General features: G+C 40.4%; 1 protein-coding gene across 2 annotated transcripts in view; it reads left to right on the plus strand.

Annotated features, from left to right (window-relative positions):
- ATRX (ATRX chromatin remodeler) overlaps positions 1-25,636 on the plus strand; it is an 86,715-nt gene extending 61,079 nt beyond the window's left edge. For both annotated transcript variants that reach the window (XM_075435910.1, XM_075435911.1), the window contains exons 22-35: positions 130-247; positions 3,343-3,473; positions 3,767-3,855; positions 4,016-4,188; positions 6,542-6,695; positions 6,995-7,098; positions 9,202-9,310; positions 10,400-10,577; positions 11,575-11,769; positions 20,377-20,526; positions 21,586-21,711; positions 22,389-22,484; positions 23,044-23,172; positions 24,002-25,636. In XM_075435910.1, the coding sequence (XP_075292025.1) occupies positions 130-247; positions 3,343-3,473; positions 3,767-3,855; positions 4,016-4,188; positions 6,542-6,695; positions 6,995-7,098; positions 9,202-9,310; positions 10,400-10,577; positions 11,575-11,769; positions 20,377-20,526; positions 21,586-21,711; positions 22,389-22,484; positions 23,044-23,172; positions 24,002-24,280 (2,031 nt within the window). In that variant the 3' untranslated portion in view covers positions 24,281-25,636. The remainder of the gene's footprint in view (positions 1-129; positions 248-3,342; positions 3,474-3,766; positions 3,856-4,015; positions 4,189-6,541; positions 6,696-6,994; positions 7,099-9,201; positions 9,311-10,399; positions 10,578-11,574; positions 11,770-20,376; positions 20,527-21,585; positions 21,712-22,388; positions 22,485-23,043; positions 23,173-24,001) is intronic.
- Positions 25,637-25,856: the final 220 nt, after the last annotated feature.

The raw sequence follows: 25,856 nt of genomic DNA on the forward strand, positions 1-25,856 counted from the left end.
TGTTACTAAAAAAAACTTAGAAAAATTTCATTGCTTTTGTCCAAATGTCAGTGTATCCTAAGCAGTTCTTAAGCTCTCAGTAGTCATTTTCATGTTTGTGTGGCTAAAGTACTGTTTGTAAAATTACAGAGGAAAGATTACACAGCATTAACGAAGTTCCTCCCACCAAAATATGAGTATGTTCTAGAAGTTCGAATGACACCTATTCAGTGCAAACTCTACCAGTACTACTTGGATCACTTGACAGGTATGTGCCTGCAGTTCTTCCAGGTAACACGATTGATGGGCATTCAGAAAGGGGCCTTTTGCCATAGTTGGTAGGTTGGGGGTTGTTTGCTTTATGGATGTATTTTTCTGCTTCCTGTAAGATTTACCTTAACTCTGAAACTTCAGTTTATAGCAAAACATTTGGTTGCGCATAAAAATATTTTTTGAGAAATAAGAATATTTGCATCTCTTAACAGTAGTCCACCTTCAGGTTTTGGTTCATCTCGCTCTTCTTCCTTTTCTAAACGTAAAATGTAATTGATTTAATGTCTTACTCTTCCGAGAAACAAGGTACTGACTGTAAGACTGGAGGGGGAGAATGCAAAAGTGAGATGTACTGGTGTAAGCCTGCTGCCAAGCCTTGCAGTTTCCTTTTGTCATTATGCCAGCTGAAGCCGTTATTTGTCAAATATTGTCTCTTTTGTTCTCAAAACATGCAAGTCTGGTTTTCACAATGACTGTGCTTTTATCAGCTTTCAGTGGGACCTTGACTGGTCTGTATTGGGGACCTGCATCTTCCCAATAAAACGTAAATATGTTTAATTGAAAAGGTATACAAGGAAAAAAAACCCAAAATATGTTACTGTGGGCTGCTGTGCTGTTCACTTACATTAGAGATAAGCCGCTGCAGCTTGTGATTTTAGTATATCAAGGTCCTGGAATATCAACACTTTGAAATGACAGACACACACGTACCATGCAGGCTATTAGAATGGTAATCTCGAGGAGCTCTTAGTGAGGTTTTCTGTACCACTGTGCTTCGTGCAGCCAGATTCCTCAGCAACACTTTTTGGGTTCTGGAGCAATTCTGTTTTCTTAAATACCATCTGTAATAATTGACTTAATGATCAGGGGTTGAATTTCCATAGTCAGGAACAGTACTTCAAAACAGTATGTAAACAAGCCCAAACCTTTATGTGTAGTCCTGATTGTCATTAGTTCTGTACTGCAGTCTGTTCTGCGTTGTCTCTTTATAGAAATGTTCTGAAAAGCGGGTGATTTGTGTTCTCTTTATTTCTGCATCATGCTAAATGCCTTTGAAAAGCCAGTACCTTAAAAACGGCAAGCATTATCTAAGTGGTTTAGGTTAAATCTTTGTAGCTCTTCGTAGGAGCTTTTTAATCACAAGAGTTATGTTAGTTTGCTAGGTTATCTTTGGCCAATTTCCAGTACAAAGCGGGGCTGGTTTTGTAGTTTCAGACTCTCCCAACACTGGCTTTGTTGGTCTGTCGTGCTTTTAGATGGCAATGTAAATCTTTTACACGTCATTGATTAGCATAAGAGCTAGTGCTGTGTGTTTGCAACTGTTTTACTCTTTGCAGAAGTCTTTACATACAATGGCTTTCAGTACTTCCTTTTTTAATAAAGCAGGTAGCAGAGAAGAGGAATTAGCCCCTAGACCAGTGTCTGTTAAGGGAAGGATTTGCTCTGGCAAAAAGCCTGTTACAGTGAGCTTCACATTTGCTACGTTGTTGGAGCCATTAATTTATTAACACGTAGTATGAGTAACTAACTGTAAGAAAACACACTGCCTGGCAGGTAGTTTAATTAATCTGCCTCGACTTTAAGGACTCAACAAAATTATTTGAGTTTAGCTAAGTTTGCGTTTGTCAAAAGCAGTTGTGCTGTTTTGTGACCTGCCAGCCCTTTGTGGGCTGCTTAAACCCCCTAAACCAGTGGAAAGCATTATCTGCGCGCTCTGTCTTCATCTTCATCCTGCCGGCGTGGTCAGCTCAGTGCCAGAGACGGCACGAGGAAGAAGAGGGAAAACAAGAGAGGGGAAAGGCAAACGGCTGCTTTCAGAGGGGAGCAAGCTGTCTGAGCTGAGCACAGCTCAAGCCTTCAGAGCACATCTCTGTGCTGGTTGCTGATGTCCACATTATTCTTTGCATGACTTTTGTATTTCGTAAGATGATGATGTGCTTTCTGATTTTCATTAAATAAAAAAGGGAGTCTTGCTACTGAAGATAAATATAGAAGGGGAATTGCTGCTTCTCATCTGCAAATTTTCAGAATTACATTTTTCTGTGAACTGTAACAGGCATAAATTGAAGTACCCATTTTAGATGCAATTTTACCAAGTTTTTCCTTCATTTAATGAAAATGATACATGTTTTCTTTCACTTCTGTAATACAGAAAATTAAAAGGTCTATTATAGGACTTGTTAACTTGAAACCTGTTAACAGCAAGTTTCCCTGTGATGCTGGCTCGGGTTTAGGGAAGGCGAATCTAAGAATTGCTGTTGTCCTTACAATTCCATTTCCCAAAGTCATAGGGGAGCATAAAGGGGAAGATACTCAAAGCAAGAACTTGCTGTGTTAAATACTTCTACACTGTAGGCGTTTACTGGGATTGTCCTGTGCATTGAGCAAATGCACCAAATAAGCTTTGTGCCTGTTTTGCCGTAGACATTTGATGATTGTGATGCAGTAAATACTATTTTCTTGCAGGTATACATGCCTTAAATTATCCATACACTAAATATGAAAAAAAGTCTGTTTCCAGAACCTAAAATTAAGGCGCTGCTTAATGAGAAACTGAGACTACAAAAAAGAAATACAGCTCTGAACACTGTACTACTGTGCACTAATTTGTGCTTGGACAATGAAAAAATAGGCTGGTCTTTTTTTAGATTCTTTATTGTAACAGCATACTGCAGCATTACAAGTCATTAAATAAAGGTAGCTCAAAATAGTAAGCCAAATTCATTGGAAACTAAATGCAAATTTTATTTTGTGTTTTCTACCTTGGGCTGCTTGAACAAAACCTAAATAGACATGACTGTCCTTTTAAGAGGGTTTGGATTCGTTCCTGTGCTGGGGAGAAATGTGCTTTTATGTAAAAATGTCATCATGTTTCTCATTATCAAGAAAAAGGGGAAAATCTAATTTTGACAACTTTAGGAAAAAAATGCCTGTGACTCGGTAATTTGACCTCTTTTACAAGAGACCTTACAACGTGATGTGCATCTGGAAAGAACACCATGTACCACACTAACGGGTTGTTCAAAGGGGGAGCAGCGTGCGGCAGACTTACTTCAAGGTTGCATTCTAAAACCTGAACTTTATTGTCAGGTGTAGGTGGTGGCAATGAAGGTGGAAGAGGCAAAGCTGGAGCTAAACTGTTCCAGGATTTCCAGATGTTGAGCAGAATCTGGACTCACCCTTGGTGTTTGCAGCTGGACTATATTAGCAAAGAAAATAAGGTAAATTAGATATATCAAAATACTCCATTGAGAACTTTCCAAATGAGCTGTGCCAAATGCTAGGTAAAGTTTCGTCACATTAATGGAAATCTTTGTTGCTGTGGGGTAATTTCGCTGCTGTTTTTGTCGTATTTTTGTTTCTGGGTATGTTGTCATTCTTAAAACATTTTGCAAGGCCAACCCTTTGTAGAATTTCCTATTGTTCAAATGAAGAATTAAGCAGATGGCTAAAGGTTTAATAAAAGCTTCTGGATGAGCATACTTAATACAATTTCTGTTTTTTCTTTTTTGAGGGCTATTTTGATGAAGACAGTCTGGATGAGTTCATAGCTTCAGATTCCGATGAAACTTCAATGAGCTTAAGTTCTGATGATTATGCAAAGTAATTGAGCTTTTATTTGTTATTGTTTGTTGGATTTATTTCCTAATAGAACTTCAATGATTTTTATGAAAGTGGATTTTTTTTATATATATATATATAAGAATATGTTCTCTAGTGGTAGAATTTTTCAAAAATGAGGTGTACAATGTTGCCTTTCTAGGAAAAAAAAATCCAAGGGGAAAAAAGTGAAGAAAGAGTGTAGCTCAAGCGGAAGCGGCAGTGATAATGATGTTGAAGTCATTAAAGTCTGGAATTCAAGATCTCGTGGAGGTGGAGAAGGAAATGCAGAAGAACTTGTAAACAACCCTCCATCTGTTACAAAATCAGATGAAGGTGAGTAGAAAAGACAACTATATAAAATCCGAGGCAGCTTCATTTTGCAGAAGGCGGTTTGAGAGGGCTGTTAGGAATTCTGCTGTGTTGCAAAATAGCAAATTTCTTAATTCCATGAACTGCTTCTGTGCTTACGGCTCCCACTGCTTCTAATAATATACTCGACCTGGAAAAACAAGGGGCATCAATTTAGAAGTGAGGGGTCTTATGGTAGGGAAGCTGCACAGTTAATTTTTTTAATTCATAAATACAAAACGATACAAAGTTAACAGAGGAACTGTGCTGCTTTTCGTCTCTTCTTAAACATATTGCTGAAAGATCAATGGAAAGATGAAGAAGTACGCATGTCAGTCATTGTTGCACCTGGAATTTGACATGGGTGTTGAGCAAGCAGATACAATGCAGCAGGAATAGGAGACCTTTTTGAAGATTGTTATTCAAACTACCTATATCTGTATATTTAATTTTGGGGTTTTCCTTTAATAATCTAGATTTTGTCTTCTATCTAGTGTCATAGAGCTGGTTTTCTGATTGGATCGTTTATTGTGTGTCTAATCAATTTCCCTAAATAAATGATTTTTGGAGGGACAGTTAAGTTGTGAAAATTGGGGTTTCTTTGATCCCCATCCCAATGAAAAATGTATTTTAAACATGTAAGGGGAAGAGTGTGAGTGTGTGTGTGTAAAGTACGTACACATACAGATTAAATATATTAATTACTTGCACTGTAGGCAGGATGAGTTTCTGTCTCTGGATCACTCAGATGTTTACCTCTCTTATGCAGCCTTGTTTGATTTAATGTAGGTACAGAATTTCTAGGCAAACGTGATGCTGCGCCAGACGAGGTTTGCGGGCCGACTTTATACCTCATGGCAGCGGCTGGAGGCCCTGCTGCAAAGCTTAGGGGCGAAGGTAGAAACAGATAGGTGGTGTGTATAGGATTTCCCACAGCATGTTTAGGTCTCTTATTTGGTTGATATGCTCATTCTTTGTTCTGGTATAGAAAAATACATCTTTAAAAGCTTGTACGAAGGCGGGCTCAAGTGTGGGTTGGGTCAAGATCAGTTCTATCTTGCACCTGAAATTTACTGGCGTGTCACAATTGATCTGCAGTGCATGGTCTGAAAATGTAAATGTTTTGAATTGTTTATGAGATAGAACACTTCTCCTAGTGTGTAAGTAAATATTTCAGTAAATCAAAGGTATTATGTGAAAAAAAGTTAGTGTTATAAATCTAATTAATCAATTTTTATCACTCCTGCAAAGGAGGTTAAATTGAAGATCACAGAAATATCGTAAAAGAAATTAAGTAATGTAAATCAAGATAATTCATGGTTCTTGCCTGCCTTTCTGGTGCTGATTGTAATGCTGAATATATGCTTTCATGTGGCTGAATTCAGAATTAACAAGAGGAGTATTGTTAAAGATCAGCACAGTCTGCATCTGACACTTCTGAATGGGTGTTGCAGACCCCAACAGGCTTGTTTTGCTAGCTGCTAGGTGTATTTTTACAATGAGAAACTGAATTTTGTAATTCTTTCTAGGACTTCTGTTGTTTTAAGGGGTTAAGTTAACAAAATTAACTTAGAAGATGTGTATTTTACAGGTTTGGCTACTGTGATAGCACATTAGCAGATGAGCAGAGAAGAAACTTCCTTAAGGAACTTTGTAAAAAGGCAGAATATGATGGCAGAATTTGTTTGGTTATTTTCCTTTATTGTGAATTAATATAAAAAGTGGAGGAGCGTGGTTTTTTCCTACATGCTAATACTGTCTTCTAAGTTGGATTAAGGAAAAAAGACCCTAAACCTGAGCCTAACAGAAATAAGAGGAGATGCTTTACAGGTTTCATCTTAAACACCTCTATTATCGTAACATTTGGAAACTTTCTTCCAGAGAGTTCATCTCGGTAGATGAATTCGGTAACCGAAAAGACCACTCTTTCCAACAATTTCAGATGTTTATTTGAGAATCAAAATAATTTGCCTTATGGAAAGCTTCATTTCAATGGCTGTAATGTTTATGGATGAGTTTGCAAAGATGCGCACTTGGTGGGAACAAAGCTGTTGATAAGTGCTTTGGGGGAAAAACTGGAGGTGGTAGAACTATTTGTCCTAGTATCCTGCAACACAAAAAGGGGATTTGTGACTCTTATTGATGACTTGTGCTATTTATAACTGCTAATCTGATAATTGCTAATAGCACAAACACTATTTTTTTCTTTACCTGTTTAACTCTTTGTACCAGTTAAGCCTAATAATGAGAAAATAATTCTGTAGTTCAGATATTTCAAAGCATTTAAATGGAGACCATGCCTTTATCTTTTAACATTTTTTGACTTTGTTTTTTATAGGCAAAGCTACGTCCTCTTCCAATCCTGGTAGCCCAGCGCCCGATTGGTACAAAGATTTTGTCACTGATGCAGATGCTGAAGTGTTGGAACATTCTGGGAAAATGGTGCTCCTCTTTGAAATTCTGCGAATGGCAGAGGAGCTTGGAGACAAAGTGTAAGTCAGTTCTAGAAATAGTTTTAATGACCTTATAAATATGTTCATCTGACAGTGTTCTTCATTCAGTCTTCATAATGCTGTAGCTCAGTTTTCTGAAGCAAATGCCCATCCCACATTCAGTTTTGTCAGTGAGTTTTCCCATACATGCATGTATTCCACCAAAGTCTTCCTCTGTGTCTAGAAAGGCTGTTTGTTTCAAAGGTAGGATCAGAGTGAGGAGGGAAGAAATACAAAGGAATACAATAATTAAAATAACCTCAGAGGTGAATTTTGTGTTTCCCTGTTTCTGTTTTCAGCCTAGTGTTCAGCCAGTCCTTAATATCTCTGGATTTGATAGAAGATTTTCTGGAGCTGGCCAACAGGGAGAAAACTGACAAAGAGAAGCCTCCTATTTATAAAGGTGAGTGTCACCTTGAACAGTGCAAAGCCAATAACACTTACACAAATCTCTATTCAGTCCAAAGGCAATGGATTTGAAAGAATCGTTTTCATTAGAAATGTTGGACGCTCTGTAGTATTCCTGAAGTTGGCAGGATTATTGGTCTCCTCTGCAGGTGGTCTCGGCTATCCCGTTATGGACTCTTGCTTCTGATTGACTGTATCATCTGTGCTTAATATAGCCTGAGCAGATTAAACTTTCATCATCTGAAAAGAGAGCAGGCAGTTTGTTAAGTTCTGTACTAAAGTGATGTTATGTGCTGATGCATGGCAAATTCTGATCCCTCCTACTGGGAGAGAGATATGATTCTATGATTCTATGAAAATTAGACTACTTGAAAGCAATGTGTAGAACATGTGAACTGTGAATTTAGGCATTATATGTACTGCAGTAGATTGTGTTATAGATTTCATAAGGGAGCAAAGTATTGAATGAATTATTACCCTAGTGATGCTCAAATGAGGAGGAATTTCTCACTAGCCAGACATGTCCTCTGCATCGGATGTTTCTTCTGTTCACTCTGTGAGATCTCCCAGAGCTCCTGGTGATGCAGTTCATCTTTGTGTGAAGTTTCAGTTCCCAGTACGTGTAGATTGAAGAAATCCTTTGAATGTGACATTCCTGTCAAATAATCTTATTTCTAGGGGTGAACGTGTTGAACAGTTGCATAAGAGAAATGTGGCTCAGTGATACCAACACCGCAAGATCTCCAGTATATCTCTCTCAGATTTATTGTTTCTGGCTGTTGCTTCCTTAGTTTCTGAACGTTTGTCATCTTCAGATGTTACGAGCTGTCTGTATTCCATGGAGTTTGTGCCTGTAGTCTGAGATAGTGTTTTAAGGGGTGCAGTTTTTTGTTTGTGGTAGTTCTTCTGGTAAGCATTTAGACTGTAGCATAGCAAGATTCACCGCAGAGAGACCTTCCTGACGTAACTCAACAATCTGTTTCTCATAACTGATTGCATTGAGCAGTGCTGTCTCCTAAAAATGCTGTCGTCTTTATAATTGATGGCACAGAGGGGTTCCTTTTGTGTACATACACTGTGATGGCCAAAGAAAATGAAAGGTTACTTGTGAACTGGGGAGAGAAGAGTATCTTTTATCAGCTGTAATTGTTTTTTTCCCCCGTCTGGCAAAAAGTAGCCGTAAGTCGCAGGATAATTAAATGCAAAGAGATTTTTCTGAATTTCAGTTCCAAAATGATTAGACCTTGACTTTTGAAATCTCCTGTTGAGCATTTACTTATGAATGCTATTTGTATGAGGGAGACAGACGTACACTAATGGTTTAACGGGAAACCACACAGATGAATTAGAAAAGTACAATTAGTACTATAATGTGTAAAAGTTAGATGTAGTTACTTTTTAATATTCAGTTCGGCTCCAAGTTAAGGCATATCTCTACAAATGTGTATACACAACGAGAAATAGTGAAAAATAAGAGACACTACCTCAAAAAAGCTCAGGTCTTTTCAAATACTTCAATTAAAATTTAACCGTGGAACATAATTTGATTGTAAGTTCATATCTTTAAGTTCCAATCTGTATAGAACTTGTTGGAGGAGTTTCATTTAATAGCAGCTGATGTTTTTGTAAAAAATAACAAAATCTTAAGAAGAAATATGGATAGTGATAGATGCTGCACGCTTTTTGTAAGGTCAAATCATTGGCACCGTTTATTTTAGTCTGGTTTTGAGTCATTTTAGACAAAATTGGTTTAGGGTTTGTGGGAGCTCTTGCAGACTTGTGGATGATGGTGATGATTTGTCATCCCAAATGCAATTGCTGTTATTTACTGTCATGTTACAGATTTCATGTTTTGTTATGCAAGCTTCACTATGTAGTTTTCAAGGCATGCACATGACAAGCACCTCCATCCTCCAAATACGTTCTCTGTCTTGAATAACCGATAGTCTGCTCCCATAGCTTTAAAATGTTAGAGAATAGTTTATTTTCTGTTCCGTATTTGTTCTTTCACTATTTAGAGAGTTGTGTATATCCAGTATTAAGGAGTCTGGTTACATACAGAGTCAGCATTTTAACAATTTGACTATTACATTTATAGGTGAAGGAAAATGGTTCAGAAACATTGATTACTATCGCCTAGATGGTTCAACTACAGCTCAGTCAAGAAAGAAATGGGCCGAAGAATTTAATGATGAAACTAATGTGAGGTGAGATCTCTTCCAATACATACGCTTCACTTTCCCCCTTCTCTTTCTGTTGTTCCCTATTTTTTTGTTGCTGGTATTACCTGAAGGACCTCTGAAGGCTAGACAAGTAAATATCACAGTGTTGTCAGGTGCAGCACTTGCACAAAAAAGGTGCTACAAGAGGCTCCTGGTTTCCTGAGATTACTTCCCTTTGTACTGATCAATACTTGTACAGCGTTTCCTTGCTGTTTCTTGGTTAGATTGTAAGCAATTTGGATCAGAGACAGTGTTTTTATTACGATTACTTGAAAGGATATAGGGACCTAGCAAGGTCAGTGCCCCATGGGGTCTGGCCAGGAGACAGCGGTCGCTTGGCTGGTCAGAAGCCTGTGGTTCTCTTGGCCGTCTCCAGAATGGTCTCCCAGCCCACCACTGTTCGTGCGAGGTGGGACTTCCAAGTCTGCTCTGGACAGGAGATAGATACAGACTTGTACAAGTTTAATGAAGGTAAGGGCCGTCACCTTCCTGCGTTTGTTTAAAAGATAAAATACGTAATTTTGTTGCAGTCATTTATAATGTATGGGGGACGGCGGGAAAGTTAAGTGGAACAAAGTAAAGGAATTCGGTAAGAGTTTATTCTGTCAGGTGTCTGTCAAGAGCTCATTTGAAGTTGAACCTGAGTGAGGTGGTATTCAGAAAAAGCAGATACATCAAAGAGGTAGTGGTCCTTCTAGAGTTAGTTACACTGAAAGTTTGCTAGCCAGGAAACAGTTTCAACAGCATGGGATGTGCCTGCTTAAAATTATGGTTTAATTTGCTATAACTAATTGTGCTAGAGTTTGAAAATGCAAAACCAAAAGTTTTTTTCTTACTCACCAGTTTTTTTTTAACGGTTGGTTTGCAGGAGGCCCAGATCTATATTTCTAGGAGTGTATGTTTTGCTAAAAGTGTTGTCCTTGGAAAATCTGCATCTGTTTTATGCTTAATACAGTATTTTAATGAAGTTTCTAAGTTATTGCAGTGTACGGACAACTCCATAGTAACACAGCAACATGGGAACAATTGTTGTTTTCCAAAATACTGAAATCCTGCAACTTTTCTTTGTTCCAGAGGCCGCTTGTTTATTATATCCACTAAAGCGGGTTCCCTTGGAATTAATCTCGTAGCTGCTAATAGGGTAATCATCTTTGATGCTTCTTGGAATCCATCGTATGACATCCAGAGTATTTTCAGGGTTTACCGCTTTGGGCAGAACAAACCTGTGTTTGTGTACAGGTTTTTGGCTCAGGTAGGTTTCTGTCTGATATTTTTGTGATATTCTGGTCCTGCAGTCAAATCTGTAAACTGTGACTAATTGGACTGTAACTGCTTGGGCTTGTGTTGAAGTCTGGAGTGATCCTTGCTGATCCAGTCGTCTTCCAGCCCTTACAGATATTAAAGGTGTGTAATATTAAGCATAATGCCATTATTTGTGTTAGGAAGTACCTTGCTTCATCTTCTGGTTCTTCAGTTGTTAGAGAGTAGACTGAAGAGTTAAGTTTCCCAGTAACAATACTTAACTCTCGATTAAGCCACTGTTTACTTGCCAACTTAAATAGATTACTTTTTGCAACACGTTCCTGTCAGATGCAGGGTTTTTTTCAGGCTTTCAGTCTATTTTTGTAGTTTTCTGTGTGCACTTTCGAACTGTTGATTTTTTTTTTTTAAATTACGATGTTCGGAACAGGCTGTGCTGTTCTCATACTTCTCATGGTCATCATCATCTTTTTTTTTCAAAAAAAATAATTTTCCTTTTTTTGTCAGGGACCTAATTTTTTCATACGCAGCTGCGACAAATTGGACTTGACTGCTTCCCTTCCCCTCTCCTCTCCACCCCAGTGATACGGTATCTGTTTTCCTTTTTACAGGCTGCTCAGAGCAGCAAAGTGTGGTACATTCTGTGGGAATTGCCATCTTTTTGTCATAATCCTACTTTGAGGAATTGAAGCAAAACCAGATATCTTCAAAACACTACTGAAAAAATACATTTCGTACTCTAGCTAGATGACATCTGTCACATACACAATTCATGTCACCTTGTGTTCACTGACAGGAGGGTTTTTTCTTTTTTTTCTCAGCAAGCAATGTGTTTTCAGATAACTTTTTAGATGCAGGGCTGAAGAAACGAGGAAAATAGAGTGCTGTTGTGGTGTTGTTCTGTCTCTTTTATATCTATTAATTTTTTTTTCCCCTGTGTGACTTGATGGTCCAGTATTTGTATGAAAGTAAGCGCTTTGGTTTTTTAGGGAACGATGGAAGATAAGATCTATGACCGTCAGGTAACAAAGCAGTCATTGTCTTTCCGGGTTGTCGACCAACAGCAAGTTGAGCGTCATTTTACTATGAATGAACTTACAGAGCTGTACACTTTTGAGCCAGATTTGCTGGATGATCCGAATTCAGAAAAAAAGAAGAAGAGAGATACACCAATGCTGCCGAAAGTAAGTTGATGCACTAGGAATTATGTGCTATAAAAATAACTTGCATCTTTTGAAGGGCATGGGATATTGGATCTTGGAAGGAGCAGAGTGCTGTGTCTTTGGATTCGGATGGAGGTGAATAGCAAGAAACTCAGTAAAATATATAATTAATATAACGAACAGTATAATGAACTAGATAATGAGTTTCCCTTCAATGTAGTTGACAGTGTAAGAAAAAGATTTTCAGTTAAAAGGTAAATATTTTAAAGCGGAACGAACAAAAATACCTTTTTACACAATTTTGGTGAATAGAAGTTTTACTCCAGGAAGCTGCAGAAGCGAGGATACAAATTAACACCTCGGTGTGTGCTGGTGACACCGAGCATTACCTCCGTTTGTGATAATGAACCTGTGAAGTGATACTGTGCTTCAAGGTCTGGTTTTTATCTGCGTAGGTAAGACTTCAGAAGAGTCAAATCGATCCATGCTCTCCTTTGCTAAGCCTTTTTGGTTTTGAGTTCCTTGTTTAACTCTTCTTGTCAGGACCCTTAGTAGAGATATGGTAGAGATAGGGGAAAAGTTGCACTTGGTTCCTGTTTAAGTGAGGAAAATTGGACAAGCTAAGATTTTGTAATCTAATTTTAGTATTGCCAGTACTAGCAGAGACCAGGGACATGTTTGTAGGCAATCATTTACAGCATTTAAACAGGTTAGTGAGAATGCTGATACTCTGCTCTGAGATAACACAAAGCAGTGAGGTCAGACCATTTTCCAGCTTGGTGCTAAATGAATTGTTGAGATCACAGTGGTTTGTTTTCACTGAAGTGTGCCTAAATCTGTTTGTAGTGGGTGTGGCATGTGTAGTAGTGGCTCATTGTCACTGCCCTACGTAGTAGGGGTTCACTGTCCCATGTGATACTTAGGGAACTGAAAAATTTCATAACTGAATTTGAAAATTAGAACGGTAACTTTTACAGTCAGGCAGGAGACAACTTCAGAGAAAAGAACAACTGGTTCAGTTATTTTGTTCTTTTTTTCCAAGTCAGTTTGTATTTAAGATTAGGCTAAAGTTTGGTACTTTGTCTAATCTATATTCTTTGTGTGTGTGGTCTGCTAAGGACATCATTAAGCTGTTGCGCAGTTATCTTTGCTGCTTACCAGGTGGATAGCTATTAGACGGTAAGATGTAAATGTGTGGCCCATGGTTACTTATCTGCTTAAATTTCTGAGTTACTACTGTGTTTAGATCATTATACGGTGTCTGAGTGTGGGGAGGGAGGTTTTCCAGTTTGTGAATCTATTAATTTCCAGGGGAAAATGGTATGTTTTCCATTCTAGACTATCTGTAGACCACTATAATATAATAAATTGTGGCCAGGCATCACACTGGCGTGCTTGATAGTTAAGCCGTTCTCTGAAGCCGTCTATGGGACCACCTACAGTGTCGGTGCAGCTGCCGGCGGGGATTTGGGAAGTGTTAGCCCTGTAAGCGTTAGTCACTGTTACACAGGCGTTTTAAAACCCTTGAAAACAAGCTTTAATGACTGGATCTAAGCTCTTTTTGTGACAGTGTTTCTCACTGTAACCAGTAAATTGTAGATAACTGAAAATTTTGTTCTACCTTTTTACTATGTTTTCAATTTTTATTTTGGCAAATTCTTTTTTTTCCCCCTCTGAAAACGTCTTCCGTTAGGTTATAATTGATAGTATTTATTTTATCTTTTTTACGTTCCTAGTTATTTTATGCCATATACATTTATGCTCCCACAAACCCATAGCTAATGCGTCACCACTTGCTGCTGCTGCTACATATTTTTAAGAAAAAAATAGGTCAAAAACCTATGAAACAACTGAGTGTGTTTACTCAAAGCAGTGATCAATCCAATGCAAGAATTATATTTTGAAAGTTACTTGTTTTCTTTTACAAGAATAAATCGATTAATGGGTGAAGTATAATGTAAAAGAGAAAGTTTATAAACTCCAGACTTCCTGTGTCGTTCAGTTTTAAATACTACATTCTGTTTTAATTCCCTTCCAACCATCAGTGTAAGGTTTGTGCAAGTTAAGATGAATGAAGTCAAGCTGAATACAAGCTTTTAACCAAGTCCTTGGCTGTAAACAGAGTACATCTGTGTACTGGAATTCCCTTTTGTTTTTTTCATGGTTTTAGCAAACGGTATTGCGTGGAAATTCATCCTTTTGAAGGTGTGCATCTTAGTACATATCGTGGGCAAGTTTCTGATGCCTTTTTTTAATTGGTTGGTTGAAAAGGCTATAAATCATCATGTAGATTCATCTTACTTTAGGATTTTCGGTATTTATTTGTGGAAAGCAGGGCTTTGCATTCCTGATAGCCTCACGGAATATGGGAAGCCAGCCGTTAACCCCTAAACGCTCCTTCCCTTTCTTTGTCCACCTGAATTAGTCTCAGTAGAGAGGAAGAATGCTGCTTGGTGCTGTGTTTCCTCAGCTCCTGTGGGACTTGGAGCTTTCTCATTGGTATAGCTGGGGTGAAAACTGCCACAGAATGGTGGGGGGAAGTGTTTCTGGAAGTGTTAATAAAAACCAGTAGCTGTCAGCCTGTAAAGTGTTGCTTGTGATTTGGGCTTCGGGCAAGGAGCCCGAGGGTAGGAGTGACGTCCGTCCTCTGAGGCCATCTGATGTGATGTCAATCCGCGTGGTTCAGCCAAGGAGGAATGCCGACCAGATAGGTACGTTTAGGGTGACTTCTCTGCTGATCTGGCATCGACCTGCCTTGCCCAGATGACCAGTGCTCAGCGCCAAGGTAGTGAACTGTCACAAAGGAATTTATAGGTTGGAACTAGATGACCTTCAGGGTCCCTTCCAACCCTGACCATTCTATGATTCTGTAGTGGAGAACTCGGTTGGATTTGGTACTTACGTTTACCGTTTTGATGAGCCCACTTTTTAAAAGTTATTTTTGGCTGCATTTGTCTTCCCTGTGAAGCTCATCTGGCGGGGATATTTTATTTTCATTTTATCCAGTTAGGTTCTTGCTTTATACACAAAACTGAGCTAGTCCAATAGCTGCAATGACTCCTTCCTTGATTCCTGTCATCTGTGTAATAGAATTGTGGCTCATGCCTTATTAATAATATCAGAAGTTTAACTTTTATTTCCTACTCTGCCTTTTTTTGGTCTGTCCAGTTCTCTGATATCCTACACAAACAATCAAAAACAAGTGTCAGCTGTAGGAGATTCTGCAGTGGAGCTTACTTTCGAAATTGTCCAAGGTTATTCATTCAGAAAGTTAGCTATTCCTTATTTCAGTGTAATTTTAGCAGAGGTGCGTGATTTAGCGTTATATTTGTAAAACAACAGTTAAATGAATTTAATGACACACTCGGAGCATATTTTAAGAATTTGATTAAAAAGACTACTGGTATGCTTAAGAAAACATTCTATTGTAATATTGATTTAATTACACAGCCTTTAGAGATTAACATTTGCTTCAAGGTGGAGTTGCACAATTTTCCGATGCTTTGTTCGGGGTAAGTTCAGCACACCCAACCTGAGCTCTGCGGCTCTGGGCTGGAAACAAAGGCCGCTCAAACTTCGCCTGCATTACCCTGCCGTCGTTGAGCTGCCCACCCCTTGCTCACAAAGACCGAGCTGTTCCTTGGTAATCACCAGCAGAGCAAAATAGGTACTTAGGCTAAAAGAAGGCTTTAGTTCTGCCTTTTACAGGTTGGTGTAGAGTTGTCTCTCTCTGTTTTCAGGCCCCTTTTACATCTTCAAAGTGTAGTCTGTTGAACAATGTTATCGCCATATAATTTTGCTGTTGTGCAGACAGTAAGGTAAGGGATTACCTTTGTAATCCTTCGCATCTCTCCTGCGAGGAGAGGTTGAGGGAGCTGGGCTTGTTCAGCCTGGAGAAGAGAAGGCTGAGAGAGGATCTTAGAAATGCCTCTAAATATCTGCAGGGTGGGGGTCAGGAGGACGGGGCCAGACTCTTTCCAGTGGTGCCCAGCGACAGGACAAGGGGCAACGGGCACAAACTGAAGCAGAGGAAGCTCCAGCTGAGCATGAGGGAGAACTTCTTCCCTCTGAGGGTGATGGAGCCCTGGCCCAGGCTGCCCAGGGAGGTTGTGGATTCTGAGCTGAGCATCAGGGTTCTTCTTGTAGCTCCTAGTTTTAAAACACTTTCCAACTTCTTTGATGTAAGAAAAAAAAATGGTTTTTGATTCTTTTGCTTTTAATGGGTTAGGAGAGTTCATTCTATATTGGTTTCAAAGACACAAGTAAAGCCATTACATGAGTGAAGAAACAGATACTACTTGATTTTTAAAAAAGATCCTTGAGAATTCTGTTTTTTGCAATAATCCAAGTTTCGGTCAAAGACCAGTTTTCTTAGAAGGTGTTGTTAAGGGGGGGAAGATGCTGAATGTTGCTATTTTTTATAGAGAGTCACCTGGCAAATGTGCAGTGTGTGGTTTTTCCGGAAGCTTACCAGAGTTTCCTGTCAAATTTTAATTTTAGAGCAGTTTTCTGCCCTCTGTGATCTGAACAAGACCTTCCGGTTGGCGAGGCGTGCTGTGGAGCCAGCGCATGAGGTTCGCAGGGGAAAATGCCTGTTGCACTACAACGGTGACTTCACAGTGCCATTTGCCTGCCCTTACCCCTCTGAAGCAGCCTCTGCGTCTTGGACAATGCAAATACCTGGTTTTAACAGAATATTTTTATTATGAATGTTGTTCACGTGAATTATTAGATTAGTCTTGACTTCCTCTGCTTGGTCTCGTTCACCCACTGTGCCTTTGGAGCTGACAAAGACTACTTCAGAAATTCAGTCCAAAAAAGGTGTAACGGGTGCCTTAAGAATGAGTAATTGCTCAGTCACGTTTGCCCCCAACATGAGGAGGACATGGATATGTTGGAGCGGGTCCAGAGGAGGCCACGAAGATGATCCGAGGACAGGCTGAGGGAGCTGGGGCTGTTCAGCCTGGGGAAGAGAAGGCTCCGGGGTGACCTTAGAGCAGCTGCCAGTGCCTGAAGGGGCCGACAGGAAGGATGGAGAGGGGCTTTTCACGAGGGTGTGCAGTGATAGGACAAGGGGGAAGGGCTCTAAACTAAAAGAGGGCAGATTTAGATTAGAGATTAGGAAGAAATTCTTCACCGTGAGGGTGGTGAGGCAGTGGCAGAGGTTGCCCAGAGAAGCTGTGGCTGCCCCCTCCCTTGCAGTGCTCAAGGCCAGGTTGGATGGAGCTCTGAGCAACCTGGTCTGGTGGAAGGGGTCCCTGCTCGTGGCAGGGGGGTTGGAACCAGATGATCTTTAAGGTCCCTTCCAACTCAAACCATGCTAAGATTCTGAACCATTACTGTGTATAGGCCATGAGCTTTATGCAGATGCAGTGACTTGTTGTCTGACACAGACGAAAGGCATGAGCAGGTGTTGTTACGATTTCCACAGGGCAGAAATTCAAAAGGAGAAGATGGTGTGGAGTGAGAAAAAGCTGTTCAGTGTGTTACGATTGCAGTTGGGTGTTAGGTTTTGCTTTGCTCTGAATTTAGCGTGGATCTGGAGTCTTTTTTTAGATCAGTGTGGTTTATGACTGGGCTGTTGTTTTGGGGGCATTTAAAGTGGGTTCTCACAGCACTGGGCTCGCCAAGGATTGTATGTTGGGGCAGGCATGGCTGATATGTAGCTACAGGAAAAGGGGTTTTTTCCACCCCAAATGCTGACCGTCGGCCACAGTGATAAGCGCAGTACTTGTGACTTGCCTCGGCCAGTGCGATAGGTATTGCAGAGGAGAAAATACAAGGTAGGAGCTGGACAAATGCAAAGATGGGGGGGCACTGGGTGTCCCTCGGAGCTGGCACTGTTGCAGCCTCTGTTCCTGGCTTACGCTTCCCCAGATCAGCATGTGCAGTGGATTCGAGTCGCGGTCACATTTTTATGTGAAGTGAAAACTTGGCACATTTGAGGTCGTGTAATGCAGATTGGAAAAGCAGATTAAAACAATAGTTCAGATGCAGTTGGATATAGCATATCATTATTTTATACTACCTCAGGACATAACCAGGGCATCTGTTTTACTGCAGTTCCATACTAGGGGACGATTTTGTGAATAGTGGAAGGCTGTTGATCTCGGAATCAGAAGAATTTGCTGCTTATTTAAATTTATTTTTATTTTTAGCTGTGGTATTAAATGTTCAGTTGGTTGAGAAAAACTTGTTTATGAATTACAATATAACTCACATTCCGTCATGGGAGATTTCCTTTCTATACATTTATGTCTCAGTAGCATTTGATTTCCATCAGGATTTTTAAAAGACAACCCTTTTTTTAAAAACTCAAAAACTTTTCTCAGTATCTCTTAATTCTTTCATTCATCACCAGGATTTCATCTTAAAGCTTATTGATAATCATTGTTCTCTCACCAAGCTAAACAAAACAAAAGGAATACTGATTCTGGTGATTTTTTGTGTTGGGTGAATTTATTATTTTTTTCATTGTAAAATTAAACAAACTAAATGACAATACCTTCCATATCCCAGTTTTCAAGCTCTGCCTTTAAAGTTAATGCAAAATAAAATTTAGACAAAGAAAAGCAAACACACAGTTTGATGTAATTTAAACCACATTTTGAAGACTGCGTTGGCTAAGTGAGTGTGGATTATATTCCAGTATTGTTTTCAATAATAGTGTCACCATGGAAATTAATGCATATGCATGTCCAGGAGCCCTCCACGCGCTGATGTACAGCTACGGTATGCTGAGAGCGCTTGAATTTTATGTTAGCTTACTTCTGTAATATCTTCTTGACTTCGTCACCCACTTCCTCTGGATGTTTTCGTCATACCCTGTTGCATCCCTTTTCTCTCTCTGCCTTCTCTCCCACCACCCCAAAAATACCGTTACTTCTGCTTCGTGCCCGTTCGTCATGCAGATACTACACTGAGTATTTTGTTGAGGAGCTGGTGATGAAAGCGTCGTTTCAGTTTTAGGGAGACCAGGTAGCAGCAGGATGAAACAAAGACTAGATTATGTAATTGGTTAATGTAATTGGGTTTTAAACACACAGAGAAGCAAACAACTTTCTGTAGCTGTTGTGACAAAACTACTGGTCAGGACTTCCATGTGCAGTTCCCAGCGTTGTTGCAGAAGTCCATTTGCTTGCGGGCACAAGCTGCTCCTTCCAGTCGTTGTTCTGTCTGGATTCTAACACGTCGGGGTAGGACAGTTTATATTCCTGTTTGTACAAAAGCCTGGCAGAACGAAGGTGTGGTGTGGAGTGGGTCCGTAGGTACCCATAGAATTCTACTGCAAAAAGTATGTTCGGTGTATTCGCTGCAGTTCATTTCAGCAGTGGTCCCAACGTTCAATGAGATGATGTTGTTGTATTACGGATCTTCGACCGTAGATGTATTGGAGCTTTCTTAATTCAGTGAGCTCATCAGCGGTACAAGTGCATTTAAAAACGCCATGTTCAATAATTATCTCCAAAAGGGGACTCCTGCAGTGCAGCATGAGCAGTTTCTAAGAGTCTGACAGAGCGTGGTTTTCGTCATCCTTTGCAGCATTACCTTCATTTTAATGCAAAGAGGCGTCAACTTTGGAAAACTGTGGAGACTGGAACGTTGCCTCAGTGCGAATGAGGACTGAAACCCGTTACTACCTGCCTCGACATACCAGCTTTTCGCATTCATTTCCTCTATCTGTTTTTGTATCACTTTTGAATTGAGATAATGATCTGTCATAATGTGGCGTCCGTAGTCCAGAGAAGGACGGTGGCAGCTCCCTATTTTGGGTAGCAGCTGGTTTGGTTTTGCTTTATCTAGGAAATACTCGGCGTGCTGGTAACTCTGCATTTCAGAAAGCACTCCTTGGATTTGTGGATAGTATTTTGTATTAGAAATCTTAGATGGAATGCCGAGCAATATTGGAGCTTTCTTTCATATCTGTATATATAGATAAAAAAATACAGATACATGTCTATAAAATGTCAGTGTGCCTGTGAACAAAATCTTCACAATAGTTCACCATTTTAAAGGACATTATAAACATTTTGGTTAACTTTAAAAGCAATTAAGCTTTAGGGGTATTGTGGAATACAGAGGTCTAAATTGCAACCTGCTGGTCAAAACCGGTTCGTAGCAGCGATTTGACCTTTCTTAGTCCGGATGGTGGGGGACTGTTGATCTCGACATGTATCTTCGCAGTCTTAAGAGTGCAACCTTTTTTGTTGAATGCTGATGGACAGGTGATGGACCAAAGTACTACTTATTGTTTCAAATCCGACAGAGGTGCTCCTTGTGTATTATAGATGCAGATTATGGATGGGTCCTCTCAGATATCCAGCCCAAGCAAAGGAAAAATCATCGAGCACATTCCATTCTTTGGTTCTTCAACTGCATTTATTGTTGCGGAATCTGACTGCATTCCTGTGGTTCATTAAGCGATTGGGCTGTCAGCTCTGTAACAGATTGTTAATCCATTACCCTCACTCTGCGGAGAACTGTGCTTTTAGATTATTTTTTAATTTTGTTTCACCATGAGGTGAAGTTTGTGAAGTTGGGTCAAAGCCATAAGTTAGGCATGCACTGAGAGTCAATGCGGTGGAGCTAGGAGTGACTTCTCATCTTACCGCCTCTTCATTCGAACAGGATACGATTCTGGCAGAGTTGCTTCAGATCAATAAAGAGTATATTGTTGGGTATCACGAGCACGACTCACTCCTGGACCATAAGGAGGAAGAGGAGCTCACTGAAGAAGAAAGGAAGGCAGCGTGGGCAGAATATGAAGCAGAAAAGAAGGTAACGCTGTCTAATCAGGTTTACATCCATGAAAATAACCTTTCCAGATTGAAGTACCACTTACTTTTTCAGTTTGTTTGGGGGAAATTAATTTTCTTACAGGCTGAGAAATGGATATGTAAAGCAAATTTTGACATGTGAGAAACAGAGATGCTGTGTCCTGTTTGCTCTTTCGAATCTGGTCTTTTGTGTGCGTTTTCTTTGTTACTTTCGTTTAAAAGTTACTTTTTCCTTTTACACACACATTTTTTTCTATTTCATGATAAAACTCAACTGGTGTCCTGTATAATACCTCTCTTTCACCATTTGAGGGAAACTTCTAGCTCCATTAAAGGTATACAATTGATTTGAGAACATTTTTCCAGAATCCCATAAGCATCTGCCAGAAAGGACCTAAGAGCTTGCACTTTTTTTCTGTTATTCGCTGTGTCTTCTTTTTTTGATATTTAACCAGGTGGTAGAGAGAAGAAAATTATAAATTTGCTACAGGTTTGGGATTTATTTTTTTTACTGTTAATAAAAAAAAGTAGTGGATGTATAGATTGCCACTGACCCTCTTGAGTGTACAAATGACAAGTGGAGCACTGGGAGAAGGTTTTCTGAGGGAGAAGAAATAGGAGTGTGAAATATAGAAAGCACTGGAATTGTCCTGTAAGAAATATCCCTTCTAACAAATTATGCCTTTCACTCCTTCAAAATTTGATTACAGTCAGGTCAAACTCAACATGAAGTAGTGGCTTTGAAATATAAAAAATGCATCTTAAGATATACTCATAAGGCTTGGTCATTTTTTTTCTTAGTATACCAAACAAATACAATTAAGCTAAACTCCTGTATTACTGAATAGTACAACTTAGGTTCCTTTTGTGATTGCAAAGTCCTTTGAATTGGGGTTTGGAAAGGATCTGCAGTTTGCTGAGGTGGGTTACCCTTCCTGCGCAGTGTCCTTGTGGTCTGCTTGAAGGGCTGATTTGTCTGTGGGGGGTATTTCATGGCTTGTTATAGAAGACCATGAATTATCAGAGTTACTAAAATGTAAGTGCATTTTGTGTTTTTCAGGGCTTGACTATGCGTTTCAACATGCCAGCTGGGACCAATATGCTCCCCACAAACTTCAACTCTCAAACACCGTATATTCCTTTCAATCTGGGGGCTCTGTCGGCAATGAGTAACCAACAGCTGGAGGTAAGGAGCAGCCCAGGAGCGCAACGTGTCCGTGCTGCTGTGAGCCTGCGTGGTCTCACAAATAATGCATAATGTCAGTCTTAAGTGATATTTATGTAATTGTATCCTGTTTTTAATAGAGATTTTGTGTGTGTGTGTTTAGCTATATTGAAGTCTAACTTGCATGCGTATAAACCTGTACCTGTGCAGTATTTCAGGGTTCTGGAAGACGAACTGCCCTCTTTGCAGAGATCAGTTACTGCGTCTAGCTTTCTGCCCCCACCTGTCTGCAGCCCAAGAAGGAAAGGGAGGGAGGAACGCGTGCTCTGTTCCTCAGCTGTCTCGGGCCTTGGTTTGCCATCTTAGCTGAAGTAGCGGAGGGCATTTTCTTCCTAACAAGATGCCTGGGTAGAAACGTAGCGCTCCTGTGACGATCTGAAAACCTTCGGGTACAAAAACAGTTTCTTACGAATACTGTCCACTGTCCAAACTGGCAGATTTATTCATGCTGTTCAATTACTCTCTGCTTAAATTCAGTTGTGTGGAAGCTTAGACTCATTGACTTGTGCAAATTGAGAGAAAAAAGTAATTAAAGTCTAGGTTCACAAGGCAAAGATGAAGAAAACTTACAAACGATTGGCAAAGAAATGTATTCTTTGTGTCTGTGCTTTATAATTAATTTTCTGGTGTTTTCTCAGGACCTTATTAATCAAGGAAGAGAGAAAGTTGTGGAAGCAACCAACAGTGTAACTGCAGCGAGAATTCAGCCCCTTGAAGACATCATTTCAACCATAGTGAGTGAAATGGCTAACTGCAGGCTTAGAACAGGAGATGGGGAAAACATCAGCGGGCAAAGAAATTACTATTGTATATGGTCATTCAGCTTATTCATTGCTTGATTAATGAATATAATTTCCAGTTTCTATTGACCTTTATCCCTGCAGCCTGCAGTAACCCGTAATGGTGTCTAGGTGACATAGAGCCTTGGAGGACTCGCAGTTTAGATGCATGATTATTTGCCATGCTCTGAAAATGCTGATTTTCTGCAAATAAGAGTAATAATTATACACTAGTAAGATGTATTTCTATATCTTGTCCTTATCTATCTATCTCTCTTGGGCTTTCACATTCTCACTTGCTGCCAATAATCTAAAGGTGTATAACCTTAGTTAGCAATTAGAAGAACTACCAACTCTTAGTTACGGTTCTGGTGAAGTATCCTTTTGCATTTACTGGAAACTGGGCCGTGTTTAACTCTTGGTGCGGCTCTGAACGTAATGCAAGACCTTGGTTACCGTGAGGCTTTTGTTAAAGTGCCTAGTGCCAAAAATGTTCTGGTTTTTTCCTTTTCAGTGGAAAGAAAACGTCACGCTCACAGAGAGCCAAGTGCAGGCCCTGGCACTAAGCAGGCAGGCAAGCCAGGAGCTGGATGTCAAGCGCCGAGAAGCCATCTATAACGATGTCCTTACTAAACAACAGATGGTAAAATACCCAATATTTATTTGCTTGACTGTCCACGTTTGAACTGGATGTTGAGCATGGACCTTGCGTGTGTGTGTGTTCATTAAATATATATAAGTATATGTTCAGGTACGTAAATGCGCACTTAGGGAATGTGTGCGCCAGTGGGTCAGGCATTGCCTGGCGTTGCGTAACGGTGTGTGTGACGTAGCGTTGGGAGACGGTGACGTCTGCAGTGTGTTGGCTTGCTTTGCTCAGCCTCGTCGAGGGGGACTCCCTGAGAAGTTCACTTACAAAAATTACTCACCAGATTTTTCTGTTGAAGTAGTTTGCTTGAAGGTCATGAGGCTTAAAGAGAAATCTGATTCCTGGAGCTCAGAAAGCAGCTTAGGAAACACACAGCTGAGAAAGTGTCGGTAATGTTTTTCTAGCTTAGAGTTAATCGCAAAATCTGAAAGTTGCCCAGATTATGTCAACGGGAAGAGTTTTCTCTTAGCCAGACAAACATGCAGTGACAGTCCACGTGCAGGACATCCAAAGGGAAGGTAAATGGTACCTGACAGATAATGCTGTAACTCGACAATATAGTGCCCGTTGCCGTGGCAACTTGCCTGAGCGCTGCATGCGATACAGCGGGCGAGTCGTGAGGAGGCCTTAGCCCGACACGGCGATACTGACTGGTTTCTCCAGCAGTCCGCGTGTGAATGCCATCACATTAGTGATGGCGATAACAATGGCGCTTTCTTCCTTCAGCCACCCGGTCCCGAACTAATCGATTCTAGCTCTGAACTTGATACTTGGAGCGCTGGGCCGGGCCGCGCGCTCACGGCAGCTCTGCTTCCCTCCACAGCTGATCAGTTGCGTGCAGAGGATACTCATGAACAGGCGGCTCCAGCAGCAGTACAACCAGCAGCAGCAGCAGCAGATGTCCTACCAGCAAGCAGCGATGAGTCACCTCATGATGCCAAAGCCTCCCAACTTAATCATGAATCCTTCCAACTACCAACAGATAGATATGAGAGGAATGTATCAGTCAGTGTCCGGTGGGATGCAGCCACCCCCGTTACAACGAGCACCACCCCCAATGAGAGGCAAAAATCCAGGGCCTTCCCAAGGGAAATCAATGTGATTTTGCACTAAAAGCCTAAAGGATTGTTAAAATCAGAGAAAGAACTTTTATTTTTTTAGGAATCAATGGCTTAACAGAACTCAACTGTAAAAAAAAAAAAAAAAAAAAAAAAAATTAAAAAAAATCAAGAAATAGTTTGGTTGGTCCCCATAAATGCCATGTTCCATATTAGTGTTTCAGCTTTGTTTAAGTAGGACATAACGTTTTTCCCTGTTGCTGTGATGTTGCCTAGAATCTTCTTACATATGTTGAGTACAGGAGATAACAAGTTGTTTTCAGTGAAAACAAGTCCTCCCGTCACAGTAGCATCTCCGCAGGTTTCCTGTCTAAACTCCTATGCTTGCTTGTAGTGGCTGCGAGGCCGTCGTCGGGTCGGAGCGGCTTAGGAAGGACTGCAGGGCTGTCTGTTTCAGTATCTACCATATGTGAGTTGTAAACAGCTGAGTTCTTGATGAGAGTTGATTCCTCAAATTATGGAATACTTTTCTGCTTACCCATTTCTTCCTGTTAGTGGGAATATTAGAACAGAAATAGTCTTGTTTCCTTTTGACTGAGGTCTGGACTCGTCCTATATCATCTATGCCGAATGAAACATAGGAACTGAAAATATTCTTTGAAACACAACTGAGTGTCATATTCTGAAATTCTACTGCTCTGAAACTTCTGAGTCATGCAGTTACGTAGAAACTGTGTCTACAGCCTTAAAGAGCGACTTGGGGAAGGCGATGGCTCTTCCCTAGTCTTCTGCCATTTTTTTATTTTCAGTTTTGTGTGATGGAATATCTAATGGTGAGCTTGGAGTTGGAGATACTTTTTCTTCGCTCGCTCGTTACCTAGGCAGAGTCCAGTACAAAGCGCGTTTCTGTTAACTCCTTAATGCTGGTGCTACTGTCTCTTCCCATTGCCGGCAATGGGAGACGGGCCAAGAAAACTAAATTCCTGGTATTTTGGGGGTTAAAATAGTGATGGTGGCCAGGGTCAAACCCTGCTACAGAACCAACTTTCAAATGGCAGAACCGTTGCTGGCGTAAAATCGATACACAGAAAGTGCTGTGGCAACTTACGGAGCTGCCAGAACAGTGAAAGAACTTTTCCTCTGTTAGTTGAGAGTTTTGGTTATGCACTTCTCCCCATTCCCTTTTGCTTGTGTGAAAACATGATACCACTCACAAAGAGCTTGAGTTTCTTGGTTTGGGGTTGGTTTTTTTATTTAATGTAAACCAGAGATAAACTTCTGGTTCATTGTCTGTCATTAGCACTCTCTTTACCCACACTTTTTGTGCTTGTGAAGATCTAATCAAATACCAATAGGGCTTTTCTTTGGATATATTTAGGTTTATTCTTCCCTCCCCCCCCCCCCAAAAGTTTCTAATCTGGGGGTAAGAGTAGGTGACAGGAGCACGTGAGGCAGCGGCGCGCTGACTGCCGAGAGCTCTGGAGAAGCGAGCGGATGGAGGCGTTGGCGCCAGGCCTCGCTGGGCTCTCCTGACTCGCTGACACGGACTGAAATTGTTTTGGTTTCTGGAAAGTTTCCTGCAGGAGTCTGAGTTCGTGCCCTGGGTGGACGAGCGGGTTT

This window comes from Opisthocomus hoazin, chromosome 14 (genome assembly GCF_030867145.1).
Source record: "Opisthocomus hoazin isolate bOpiHoa1 chromosome 14, bOpiHoa1.hap1, whole genome shotgun sequence".
NCBI classification, from domain to species: Eukaryota; Metazoa; Chordata; class Aves; order Opisthocomiformes; family Opisthocomidae; genus Opisthocomus; species Opisthocomus hoazin.